This window comes from Mytilus edulis, chromosome 2, assembly GCF_963676685.1.
Source record: "Mytilus edulis chromosome 2, xbMytEdul2.2, whole genome shotgun sequence".
Lineage (NCBI taxonomy): Eukaryota > Metazoa > Mollusca > Bivalvia > Mytilida > Mytilidae > Mytilus > Mytilus edulis.
In genome coordinates this window covers 40766803-40781438 of record NC_092345.1, presented here as the reverse complement: position 1 = coordinate 40781438, position 14636 = coordinate 40766803, and the positions used below count along the sequence as shown (strand labels likewise).

The window sequence follows — 14636 nt, the reverse complement described above, 5'->3', positions numbered from 1 at the left end:
CTATAATAATTTCTTCACCAGCGTCAGGATCTGACGAATTTAAATTTTTGAAAAATTCAAAAAGTATATCAACAGGAATATTATTCCTTTTTTTTTTCTTTATACGAGTTCAATATCTTCCAAAATTCTTTAGAATTACTATTTTTTAAAACATTCATCTTTTTTCTCATGGCTTTTTTATGCTTGTTAATAGAAATGTTCATTTGCCTCTTATATTCTCGTTCTGTATTCTTCATCTCCTCTCTTTTTAAACATGTTTTATTGTATTTATATCTTCTTTTTGATATTCGAAAGCACCGCCTTTTTTCCCCAACATATTTGGTCAAACCAAGGTTTAATAACTTTTTTTCGACATTTCTTTTCATGTCGTTTATAAGTAAAAGATCCAAACACCTTTATCAATTTTGTCAGAATCAACGTTATCAAATGACTGACAACTTTTGTTGCATAAATAGATGAAATTCTACTAATCCAGAACATAATAAAAATAAATTCATGAGTGATATTTTCTACTTCCTTTTCACATACATCACATACATAGTAATTTATAAGTTTCATAGTCATAAGTTTAGAATTAGTGAAAATACAATAATGTGCTCTTTTGAAATCTAGATCCATTAATATAGATGGTTTCCAATAAAAAAAAATGACGTTTTTCCATACTTTACAAAGAACATTCTCTTCAATCTCAAAACTTCCGTCCACTTTTTATAGCAAATATGATGCTGACATAGTTTACTAGTAAGTAATAAAAACAATTCTTATACCGAACACATAGAAAACTCTGACAATTTGTCTTTTAAAATGACATTAATAAGTATAGAGCGAAAAATATTTTAGTTTCTAAAGGCCCTCTGGCTGATATTGGTATCTCAGGATGATACGGCATATGATACGGATTTTGCCATGTATTATTCTCTATGTATAATATTTCTTCTGATAAGTTCATATATAAAAATGTTGAAATACAATATTGAAATGTTGACTTCCATAGCGCATTATAATTCTTGTCTAAAAACCTGGCCAAAATTTTTAATCTAAATGCATACATCTTTGATTCAATATCGGGTAACTGTAAACCTCCATTACACTTTTGATCAATGATGGTGTTATATTTTACCAAGTGTGCACCATTATTCCACACAAAACTAACACATGCAGTTTTAATATCTCGTAAAACATAATCTGGCATCGATGTTACAAACAAAGAATACCATACTCTAGACATAAGTAATGAAGAAATAACATTCACTCTACCCTGTATTGTCAATTGCCTCTGCATCCACTTATGTATTAAGGACTTAATTTTTCTAACTTTGCCACTCCAATTTAAATGGTCACAAGAAGTTTTGTCTTTGCCAACATACACTCCTAACAATAAAATATAGTTTTCGCAAACTTGCAAATTAGTTTCGTTTTTTTCATTATCAGTTATTTTACCTTATTTTAGCTGGCTTCATACATTTCAAAAACTAGTCCTATTTGGATACCAGATATATTCACATTTTCCCTAATATTACAATGTAAAGTTTCAGCTGCTAAAACATAAAGAAGGGCACTAATTGGACACCCTTATCCCATCACCAAACCCAAATTGCTTTAATGGTTTAAAAATATACTGATGACTTTCTCTGTCAAAAGCTTCTCTTGGTCAATATCAACAATATAGCCTTCAAGTTCATCATTTTCAACTAAAGTTATTATATCTCTTACATTAGCAATATTATTACTAATATCTCTACCAATAATACAGCAAGTCTGGTTTTCTGATATAATAGTTGGTAATACCTTTTTAAATCTTTTTGCCATTATTCTGGCCAATATTTTATAGTCAACTTGTAACAAAGATATTGGTCTATATTTTTTCAAAGTTCTTCTATCACCTTTTTTCTTGTAAATTAAGCTTAAAACACCTGCTCTCATTGACCTTGACAAAATATTTTCATCATAAATACTATAATGACATAATATATTTCTTAAACAATCATAAAATTTACAATAAAATTCTGTCGTAAGCCCATATGTACCAGGACTTTTGTTTTTTGACATAGCCATCAAAGCTTCAGTAATTTCATCATATAATATTTCTGCATCACACATGTCTTTATCATTTTGATTTGTTTTTACATTAATGGAACTAATGAATTCTTTCATTTTCACATTATATATTTAACACAAGAATATAAATTTTTATAAAAAGAATATTCAATATCTATAGTATACCATCAGTATCACTAATGACATCACTTTTGTCAAAAGTTCTTTTACAGCATTATTTTCTTGCTTGAATTTTTCTAAAAAAAAATAGTATTCTTATCACTTTCAGATGCCCATATCGCTTTCCTAGCTCGATCGGTTATTAACCTAACTGTGTTGTATACGAAATAAATAAATATAAATCATTGTTTCAGTAGATGGTAACATAGAAAGTTTTCAAGTGCAAAATATATTCATATTGAGGAAATGAATCATTAGTTTCAAATCACAAAAAGAGTTTGAATGTATCAAGACCTTATTATATAATTCATTTGTAAAATATAATGAAATATTTGAAAATAAATTCACCATATTTCAAGGGACACCAGTTTGCCTGATTTATTAAACGTACAATATATTATCTTTAAGAGATTGATATGTCTTGGTGACTGACAACGACGTAAAAGCTACTCGTACGTGATATTCTATAGCTGATCCCGGAAAAATTTCGTTACCCGTGCCGTTTCATTTTTCGTTTTATATTAGTATCTTATCAAAATTGTTAACAATCGTATTATTTTTCCTAAATTTTAGACATGAGCGCCAACGTAGACCACCATGATAATTTAGTAAATGAAAGATAAATAGGAGAAAACTGAGTTGATGGTTGAAAATTTCAAGATGGTCTACGTTGGCGCTGATGTAAATTTCGTCTCCAAATATGACTAAATTGTAGTGTTGTCTAGTCTTTATTTTTAAAGGGGTAAGTGTGCACAGATTTAAGCACAAAACACCTAAAACTAGAGGTTCTACGTTAACGAGCAGACACTGTACAGGCGGGATGGGTTCCAACATCAAAGTTTCAAAATTCTGGTCTTTTGATAAAGTTCTTGATGAGAAACTTTATAAATGTATCAAAAATAATGATAAAGTAAAGATCGGACTACTAACTCAAAGGTTTCTGGATCGATTCCCGTTGTTTAAACTAAAATATTGTAATTAAGCTACTTGTAAGAAAAAAATGAGGCGAAAGAAATCCATTTTTCAATTGATCATTCGGTAGATTAGTGTCAACAGTTTCTGAAAAGGTATCACTCAAAGGCATTGAAATTCTAGTTTGATCTAAATTTTTGGGAGATAGTGACATTTTCACCCCCTCCCCCCCCCCCCCTTTTCAATATTTTATGGTTAAATAAATGCAGAATGTGGCCATGGATACACAAAAAGGAATTATATTTCACCATTTCAACTTTTCTTGTCTTGTCTCTTGCTTCCATAGCGTTTGGGTTGATTAACGCACATATAAAAAAGCTTCGTAAAGGCTTTGATTTATTACACCGGCCGTGCGAGGGCTGTAAAGCCGGTCAAGATCCTGAAACACTTCCATCATCATTTTAATTGCAAAACTGTTAAAAGATTTTTTTTTTTTTTTTTAGAACTTTATTAACACTCTAGACAGTTTACACTGTAACAAGAGGCAGACAAATGATACAAATAATGATTTACAATGGTGAACAAAATAGAAAGAAATACACATACATAGTTCATTATACCTAATTCTCTGTACACAAGTATATGTAACGGTTTATTTCTTACTCTGTGATATTTTATCCTGGGTATTTTTCGGGTCCGACCATATGTCCATATACAAAAGCATTGATCGGCAAGAAACGGGGCGTTTCAACCCCCGAAACAACCCGTGATCTCTCACTGCGACGTTGTTCATTTCAACACAAAGTTTATACGCAATTCTATTCAATGATTGTTAGGGATAAAAAAAAAAATATGCAAAAGTCTAGCAGGCGAGAAGAAATTCTTAACAAAAATCACAATCTAATTAACCCGGTAGGGCAACAGTTGCGGATACAAAATTGTAATCGTGCAAAACAAAAACGATACCAACAGTACCATTTCAAATCAAACATTATTTTTCGTATTCGGACGCTCCATTACTCCTTAAAGCGGATCTGTGCCTTATATTCACTATACAACTATTATATAATTACGGAATAACGCGAGATTGCAGTGTATCTTAACGTATTATAATAAAACATACATCTAGTTTAATTATTTGAAAATACATTCGGTAATATTTGATAAACAAAAACACTTTTAAATTCACAATAATGATATCACCTGTATCGAAAGTGAATACCTCTCATCTCGAGTTATAATTTATTTTGAATATTTCACTTTCGCGAGAGTGAAAATGTCGATTCACGTTAATACGAATGATTTAATCTTTTTCTCTGATTATTTGAAATATCGTTAGGCTTCTCTTTTTTTTTTTAGTTTTACTGATTTGCACACAGAAAGTTTTATTTGTGGCATCTTTTTAAATCACAGAACAAGAAATCTAAATTCCTAGTTAATTTAGACCACTGGCAATGAAAAGATGATATCAAGCAAATATTATGTTGAATATAGGGAAAATCAACACTGCTGGAAGAGTATTTATAAATCTGACAAGAATCAAAGAAAAATATATAATTCTTAATTTAATATTTTATGTGTACGTAGGAGTAGGATATAATAATAACAATATTATAGTTCTCTATTTCAGTACTGCTCGAGCGGAATAACTTTGTATCGTGGTTTCTTTTTAAAGACTTTACAACATAAACAGATATTAAGACTTCTTTCAGGATGAGTCAATTCCGATTGGCGTTTTTCTTATCCATCATTAGAATATGCCAATGTGTTCTTATGACGAATATGACTGATATGAGGAATTTTCTGAAAAGCTACAATACACACGCGGCAAACGCTAACAACGAAGCTGTTACAATTGCTTGGAATTACTACACAAATATCACGAAAGAAAACCAGGCAAAAATGGTAAGATGGTGTAACGCTATGTTCATTGTAAAATGTGAAGAAAATGGAGTATGGATTTGGTTTATTGTCGAAGATCGTCGAATTTTCATATTCAGTTTTTTTCTTCAAATTTACACCGTCAACACTTCCGCTGGAATGAGTAAATTGCAGGTTCGTGAAATGAAAGATCAGTATAATTAAGTTGCATAATACTTGGAAACACGTTTTACACCGCGGCGTTTGAACCATTAATGTTGATTAAATGATTGCAACACCACGTTTTAAGCTAGGTTCACACTGCCGATCAGACCAACTTGATCAATCCCGATCAAGACAAATTAAGCGATCGGGAGACTGGTCTGAATTAATCGACAATACTGTTCGGGGTAGTCTTCCTTGGTCGTCATCTATCTGACTTTCTACCCGAGAGTTTTTGACATGTCAAAAACATTCGAGTAAGAATCGAAAAGCTAGTCACTCGAGAATTTGTCGAGTAGTGGTCGAATTGATCAGGAAAGGATCGTGTATGCATATTTGATACATAAACTATTTTTTTAGAAATCAACCAAAACATTCAGTAACTGGAAATACCTTTAATATTGTCTTTAGAACCAGCAGGTAAAAAATGAGCAACCAATTTCCTGTGTATTATGCTATTTCAAGGAGAAAAAACAGGTCCATCTGCATGACCTTGACCTTTGGTCTTGAACGTAAAAAATGTCCGATCATTACAAGGAGGAACAATATACCAAATGTGGTTAAAATCTTTTGAAGCATATTGGTTTTAGAGTGTTCACAAGGGTGATATTGCCTTGTATTACAACTGCCATTGTGACCTTGACCTTTGAACTTTAAAGTCAATAGCGCTTAATATATTCTTAACGAGTAACACCATACCAAGTTTTGAGCATTTTGGTTCTAGAGTGTCCATAACAATTTTATATACAAGCAACTTACATGTAGTAGGCGAGGGGATAATAAACTAAGTTTTATAAGAATTAGACAAAAAGATCGATTTCCCGCCATGCATGGCAGACTTGTACAGAAATCCCTGATTTTGGTGGCATTATATGCAGAGACTCAGAGTCAAGTTTTACCCTTCAAGCCCACGGTCTTCCGTCTTATGATTATACCAGAAATGAAATGTACAATATAATATATATTCAATATTGATCAAACAATTTAAAACGCGTAATGCCTTCGGCATATAATTCAAATGCATCGTAAGCTGTACACGACGTCTTTTAGACATCGTATGTCCATCGCGCCATCATCGTAATCCATCGTGTAGCCTTCGTAATCCATCGTGTAACCTTCGTGATCCATCGCGAAGGCTTCGGCTGAGATATGAAGCTTAAATACCCGTCTTCGGTTAACCTTCGTATGTCCATCTTTTGCTATCGTATATAATTTCGGCACCATCGTATAGACTTCGTTATTCATCGTACTTGCTTCGGTCACTTTTTGGTATTTTAACGAGATCGGGACCAACTTCGTACGAACTTACAATTTTCCCATTCGGGTGACCATCGTATATAAAAATCGGGACAGTGTGACGCGGGCATTACCGATCAGTACTCTATCATTTCGATCTTTGCTCGACTTATTCCCGATCATTTCCCGATCAACGCCAACTTGTTCGATATGTGGTCCAAATTAACTCGACCAATGCCCGATCGCTTCATAATCACTGCGAATTCTATATTTTTTTCATCCCAGACCAACTCGACCAAAAACCGATCTCTACGCGACCACATCCGACCACTCTTCGATTTCTAATCGGCCATACACTATTCTCGAAATATGTGTGCAGCTCTGATTAATTCCCGTAACTTTGCTTCTGCAAAACTATATTGTTTCTATTTATTTTTTAACTATTATACACAAATTCCTCCATGTACAGTACGCGTCTGTACTTTTGCAAGGAGGTGGAAAATTTTAAAATAGAGACAAAAGATACTAAAGGAACAATCAAACTCAAAGGTCGAAAACAAACCGGCACAGCCACATAGCGAAAAACGAAAGCCGACGAGAAAACAAACAGCAGTCTACATAACACAACATAGAAAACTAAAAACTTAGCAACACGAAATCCAATAAAACATGGAATAATATCAGGTGTTCCAGAAGAAGAGTAGATCCTGCATTTTGGACCCAGAGAATTTTTCAAATATGTTATTAATTGTGCATTAAAACTCACTATTAGACAGCTGATGACTAATTCAGCTTTCAAAGTTAGGGTTTTAAGAACATCCATATTATATTTTACCTGTTTAATAGGCTATTTTTGTTTGACTATCCATATTTTCCGTATGTCCAGAAATTTTTGTAGTATAAAAATAAGAAAATGTAGTATAATTGCAAATGAGACAACTCTCCACAGGAGACCAAATGACACATAAATTAACAGCTTTATGTCACCTTACTGTCGAATGTTTACAAACACTTTTTGCATACGCTTTTTGACGCAATTTTGTAAAAAAAATAACAAAAATGAGACGAAAGACAAATAATTTTTATTTGAATTCGTGAAAGATAACTATATATGTAAACAGTTTCAGAAAAGGTATCCTCCAGGAGATTGAATTTCTATTCCTGGCCAAATTTTGGGAAAACATGTGACATCTTTACCCCCTTTTTGCAATATTATTAGTAAAACAAGCAGGTTTTCCTAATAATAGGAAACTTCGTCTCATATTTTAAAATCCTTCATTAAAGTATTTACATGGACTGAAATAAAGTAGTTGGATTCTTTGGGCAAGGTGGTTGAAACTCAGAGAGACATGTTAATAGCGGGGAAGGAGCTTTAAGAGAGCGTAGAAGACTAACAAGAAGGCGTAGACAGCAACGGTCACCGTGATATCTAGGTGAGGCAGTGGGTTACAAATAATAATAATTTGTCTTTCGTCTCATTTTTGTGTAAAATTGCGTCAAAAAGTGCGCGTGTAAAAAAGTGTTTGTAAACATTTGATCGCTGACTTCGGTAATAACATTAACGGTACCAATTTTCCTGCACTAGATGCGCATTTCGACAATGCATGTCTCTTCAGTGATCCTCGTGGCCAAAATATTTGAAATCCAAATCTTATTTAAAAGATGAAGAGCTATAATCCAAAAGGTCCAAAAAGTATAGCCAAATCCGTGAAAGGAATGAGAGCTTTGCATGAGGGAGATACATTCCTTATTTTATAATAATTTAACAGCAAATTTTAATAACACAAAAAGAATCCGTATTTTCATGCCAGTACCGAAGTACTGGCTACTGGGCTGGTGATACCCTCGGGGACTAACAGTCCACTAGCAGAGGCATCGACCCAGTGGTAGTAATAACATTTTCCAATCTCCGGCGCAGAGTTCATATCCGTTCCATACATGCTCCGCAATACTGCACTTAAGGTGGCACGGTAGTATTTGCATTCCAGAATTTAGGTTGCTCTTTTGTGTACCCTACTTAGGTAAATGTATCTAAACAGTGTAGTTGGACAAAAAATACAGTATCAACTGAAATACTTTCCCAAACTGAGGGATGAATCAGGTGTAGAAAAATATAAAATAATTTTACATACAGATGAAAATGAATTTTTGAGAATTTTTTTTAATTTTGTATTCACTGCACGATAAAAGACATAAAAGCACTAGTGGCCTTAGGTTTTTAAAAATAGAAAAAAAAGTAAACGGTCATGATACACATTCAAATTCATTTCTGAATAGTAAAATGAAAGTACTTCAGTTAACTGTGAATGTAGAATTTTTCGCAGTGTTAGAAATGGGTGAAAATTCTAAAAAGGCTATCATTATCCCCTATGGGCCAGGAAATACTGTGCCACCTTAATATTGAGTGTATTGAACGGAACGGATATGTGATCTCTGCGCCGGAGATTGCCAATTTTCCTGCACCAGATGCGCATTTCGACAATACATGTCTATGTAACCTATATGTGTTAATTCTGTGTCATTCTGTGTCCTGTGAAGAGTTGTGGGGTTCGTGTTGTTTATTCTTTAGTTTTCTATGTTGTGTCGTGTGTACTATTGTTTTTCTGTTTGTCTTTTTTATTTTTAGCCATGGCGTTGTCAGTTTGTTTTAGATTTATGAGTTTGACTGTCCCTTTGGTATCTTTCGTCCCTCGTTTGTCGCATTGACAATTATACCACATCTTCTAATTTTTATACTATAAACATTTGTGGACATACGGAAAATACGAACAGTCATAAAGCCCATAAAACAGGTAAAAAATAATCTTGATGTTCTTATAAACCCACTTTGAAAGCTAAATAGGTCATCAGATGTCTAATTATGAATTTTATTGCACAATTACTTTGAATTCATATTTGAAAAATCCTCCGGGGACAACATGCAGGATCTCCTTTCCTTCCGGATCACTTGAGATCATCCCAGGTTTTGTTGGGTTTCGTGTTGCATAGTTTTTAGTTTTCTATGTTGTATTATATGGACTGCTGTTTGTCATCATGTCGGTTTTCATTTTTTTGCCATGGCTGTGCTTTCGAACTTTGAGTTTCCCTGTTCCTTAGGTATCTCTTTTAAAATTTTACCCCTTTTTGCAAAAGTAGACAAGTTCTGTACTTGGAGGAATGTTTGTACAGTTAAAAATGAATAGCGACAACATATTTTTGCGAAAGCAAAGTTATGAGAGTTAATAAGATCTACACTCACTCCTAGAAAATCGTTGACAGTCATGTGTACTCGTGAATGGCCAAGTAGTGATCGAAGAGTGGCTGAATGTGGTCGCTTAGAGATCGGATATTAATCGAGTTGGTCTGGGATAAGCAAAATATAAAAGTCGAAATTATCTGGAAGCGATCGGGCATTGGTCGAGTTAATCTGGACCAAACAGAATAAACAGGTTGGTGTTGATCGGGAAATGATCGGATATTAGTCGAGGAAACTTTAGGTCGAGATAATCGAGTAATAATCGGTAAATTATTTGTATTCCGACCAAACTCGATCTCTACACGATCCTTTCCCGATCAATTCGACCCCTACTCGACGAATTCTCAATCTCTTCTCGAGTGACTGGCTTCTCGATCATTTCTCGAAAGTCAGATCGATGAAGACCAAGGTAGACCACCCCAAACATTCTTTTCGATTGAGTCAGACCAGTCTCCCGATCGCTTAACTTGTCTTGATCGAGATTGATCGAGTTGATCTGATTGGCAGTGGTTTAGTATTGCGATTGGATCGTGAATGAAATTTAATCGAGAAGACACATAAATAAATAATCTAATTTAATCAATTTTATAGTGACAAATATTTGAAAAATAAAACGGTCTTTTGGAATGGTTCAAGGCTTAAAAGTGCACCGTTTTTACAAAAGTGCAAAAGGCTAGCAATCTTCGAAATTTCATAGAAATAAAAATGTAAATAAACTTGACTTTTTATCAAATATTTAATGCATTTCCTACTTTTCTTCTAAATACTATTTAAATCTATATTAGTAAGGTGTTTTGTGTAGATTCAGAAGCAAGTACCATGATAGTTGGAACTTTCATTGTATTTGGTTCGTCTTGTAAAGAGGTAGATAAAAGTTTATGTTTGCTACAGATGTCTATTTTAGAAAATAGAGTTACAGATGCAGTGCATGATTTTTTTATTAGTTGTAAGTGGCTTTGAACTAGCTGTCAGTTACTGCGGGTACTCTCAGATCAGTACTTAATGTCTTTTTGTTGTTGGGATATACAACTTACAAGTAACCGGCCACATCCACTCTTTGGTTTTGTAAGATGTATTTTGTATTTATTTGGCCTTTTTAACTTTTTTGGATTCGAGCGTTACTGATGAGTCTTTTGTAGACGAAACGCGCGTCTGGCGTATATAAAAAATTTAGTCCTGGTATCTATGATGAGTTTATTTCTATTTGTATCCATCTGATGAGTTAAGCTTTTTTCAACTGATTTTAATAGTTCGTTCTTATGTTGTACTGTTACACCACTGTCCCGGGTTAGGGGAGGGTTGAGATCCCGCTCACATGTTTAACCCCGCCGCATTCTGTATGTAAGTGCTTTTCCGAAGTCAGGAGCCTGTAATTCAGCTAGTGGTTGTCGTTTGTTGATGTGTTACATATTTGTTTTTCGTTTGTTTGTTTTATGTACATAAATTAGGCCCTTACTTTTCTCGTAGGAATTGTTTAACATTTGTCATTTCGGGGCCTTTTATAGCTGACTATGCGGTATGGGCTTTGCTCATTGGTGAAGGCCTATAGTTGTTAATTTCTGTGTCATTTCACTTGTAAAGTGCAATCATATCACATCTTCTGTTTTATATCAGTTGAAATGTTGGTGATTTGGTGATTTCCTTTTGCAGAAACTCAATGTTAAATTTACGTAAACAATGACATTATCAGTAGCCTTATCAGCCAGGACAAAAACAAATTCCTTGGCGAGTTCTTTTTGCTTATAAATATGTTTGATACGAGAAATAGGGCTATCATGGTTGCAGTTAGGGGTAACATGTTGTTTAAAATCTATAATACTAAAATTACGAGGTCCAATTTGTCAGCCGTCATCGGGTAAAAACGACAAATCAAAGAAATCAACTCTATATATAACTAATATAGGACAATGGTTAGATTAAAAATTACACCACTCCAGACCCTTTTGTTTTCCACATAATTAATATTGCCAATAATTAACAAGTTCCGGGTCTAATCCGATACCGATACCAATAGTATATTCACCTGATAGCTATTACCTTAACTGTACGTTCCGCATTTGACAGGCGCACCACCAAACGGTGTATTTAGGATTTTGTTATATACACAGGTCATAATCAAAGGGCTGACACGACTAAATTCAATCATTGCAAATTGTTCCCTATTGTAGCTTTATTCAGCTATCAGCAAGACTTTCTAAGATAACTAATAAAGGACAATGCTGTTGATTAAAAAATACCCCATTCCTGGATAGCCTGGACCTTTTGTATTCCAAATAATTAATATTTCCAATAATTGATAAGTTCCAGGTCGACGGGTTCAAACAGAAAGATTTGAAAGTAGAGAAAACTGTGTATCTTATAATCGACATGACTTTATCAGATGACAATACCAATTACTAAAATAAGGCTTAGGCATAGTTATATACTTTAATTCAGTCACGGACCCGCGATATCACGGGTGTGTACTTGTGTTTTAAAAAAAATATACGAATATCAACTATGTTCATTAAAATGTTTAAAAAAATTGGACGAATATCAAGTATGTTAATTAAAATGTTTTATACGAATATCAACTATGTTCATTAAAATGTCTTTTCAGCTTTTTCTTAGAACGAAATTCATAACAGTGTGGTCGACAGTAAAACGTTTATTAGTAATTGCACTGAAAAGTTTACCTTTAACTTGTTTGTCGTGGGCGATGATTTCATGCTCACTCAGTCTATCGGAGGCCTTCAAGTGGGGATTTAAATAATCATTTGTTACACATTTTGATACATAAAATGAAACTTTCTTTTCACATATCATTTAAGGAATTTATTTTAAATAATTGTTATACCATCACTTACAACAGTTTCACTTTTAAGAATATTAATGTCCAGAGCTGATATCAATAAATAATAATAAAAAAAAAAGTTTATTCATGGTAAAAAAAAACACAAAAAAACTTTTAAGTTAATAGGGACCCGCTTTATTTCAGAAAATATCTTATTGATTAAGAGAACAAAAACTTCTACGTTGTGATCATTTAAGAGTGGCCTTCTATTTATTCAATGCTAACCATGTGGGCTTTGTTTTTTTTTTATATACCATAAATCGATTCGTTCATTCAGATATTTGTCAGCTTGCCTTGGCTCTTCAAGTCCAACACACAACTTCTCACAAAATTGGTATTTTTCTTACAAAAATTACATCCATGTGATGTATTCTTTTCATGGAGAATGAATGTTGCACCTTATTTTATTTGTTATCGGTTTTTTTTTTTGTGTGTATCATTGACGTAAAAGACAACCTGAATCTTCTTTATTCAAATTTAAAACATACGAGATGGCAATTATGACACAAAATAACTAAATTAAACTTACAGCAGAAGAAAGATAATGAACATCGCTTTTATAGTCTTCTAAATATCGAAGACGCGTGGTCTTTTTAAAAATGATGTAAATTTATAAAGGAAACAACAAACAAAATAGTTCGAATATTTATATTGGAAAAAGTAACGGTGTGTAAATCATAACGATTATTTTATTTCAATGAAAATCAAACTGTTGAATCTTTTCCGCTGCGAGCAAATTTTTAATTTTGGTCGCATTTTGAAAATCAATAAATCTTGTATTCTTGTTGGAAGCTGCACTGTGTAGTTTATACCCGTTTTTTCAATGCCACACAAATCCAACACAGACAAAAAAAAATGGTAGGTTCAAGAAATAATTGATGCAAACTATACTTTATTGTAGTTTTAACATGGGTAGGCATTATATTCGTGATTATTTTTGCCCGAGCGATATCGAAAAACTATTATAAAAAGTGTCCTAGTTCAGTGAAAATGTACGTCATACTTATTTCATAAACAAACATTAATTAACATACAACACTACCAAAGACCAGAGACTCCTTACTTGTATGATTTTGTAAAAAATGCATCTTTTTAAAACAGTCGAAAACAAAATTGTCTGTCCAATGGAAAAGTCGAAGCCCAAAAAAGATGAACAGTGCATTATAGAAACATAGAAGCTGGTTGCAAAAGTTGACGACAAGATCTATTTTATAACTTGAGTATGGCCTAATACTATTAACCTGAAATAAATATATTTATAGCAATTCCCTTGATACGAAAGATCTACATGTTGCCTTGGGCTTTTTTTTTTTCTTTTTTTTTTTTGCTCTTTGGTTGGGTTTTTGTCTCAATGACAATTCAATTTTCATTCTTATCATAGATATAACTGCATGTTAAAATAAGAATATGAAGTGTGATAGGCAATCAGACACATTCTCTCCAGGGACCAACAGGCGTTATCAAGCTATAGGTCCCCGTATGGCCTTCGACCATTAGCAAAATACACACTTTATAGAATGAAAGCTCCAAGAGGTCTTGGGATAAAAAAAACAAACATAAAAGATGAGCGAGAAAAAAAATAGGGATACCGCATGGAAATTGGAAAATGGTCCGCAACATTAATTTAGTCAACGCACTTAGTTGAAATTAAAGACCTGGCGAATTTTAGCCTTTTGCAATGGATGTGATGTATGTTTAAAAAAATCATGGTTTGTTTGGACATTTTTATAAATCAAGTCTTGTTTTTAAATTATTTGCAAGTAAGGGAGCTACCATTTGATTTTTATGGGGGGGCTAGGATGTAATTTGAAAAAAATAGGCAGGACAGGAGTTTTGAGTAAAAAAAAAGGCAGGATGAGCAACTTGGTAAAAAAAAAAGTCAGGATGACAATTTGTGTAAAAAAAGTCAGGATAACGAGTAAAAAAAAAGGCAGGATCGAATAGAGTAAAAAATAAAAAGGCAGGACAGAGATTACAACTAAAAAAAAAAGCAGGACAAAATTTTTCATCCTAGCCCCCCCATAAAAATCAAATGGTAGCTCCCTAAGTTTTAAGTCATGAACAAATAATCACTCACAGAAAGACGTCAAATCCATCAACAAAAGAAAAAAATTAATAGAC

The 14636-nt window shown here is 33.2% G+C and overlaps 1 protein-coding gene across 2 annotated transcripts in view; it reads left to right on the top strand.

Annotated features, from left to right (window-relative positions):
- Positions 1-14636, top strand: part of LOC139510172 (angiotensin-converting enzyme-like) — a 97590-nt gene that overhangs the window by 19509 nt on the left and 63445 nt on the right. The window contains exon 2 of one of the 2 annotated variants that reach the window (XM_071296527.1): positions 4760-5034. In XM_071296527.1, coding sequence (XP_071152628.1) covers positions 4843-5034 — 192 coding nt within the window. In that variant the 5' untranslated portion in view covers positions 4760-4842. Of the gene's footprint in view, positions 1-4725; positions 5035-14636 lie in introns of those variants that run through there. The other variant, XM_071296528.1, reaches the window with a different exon arrangement.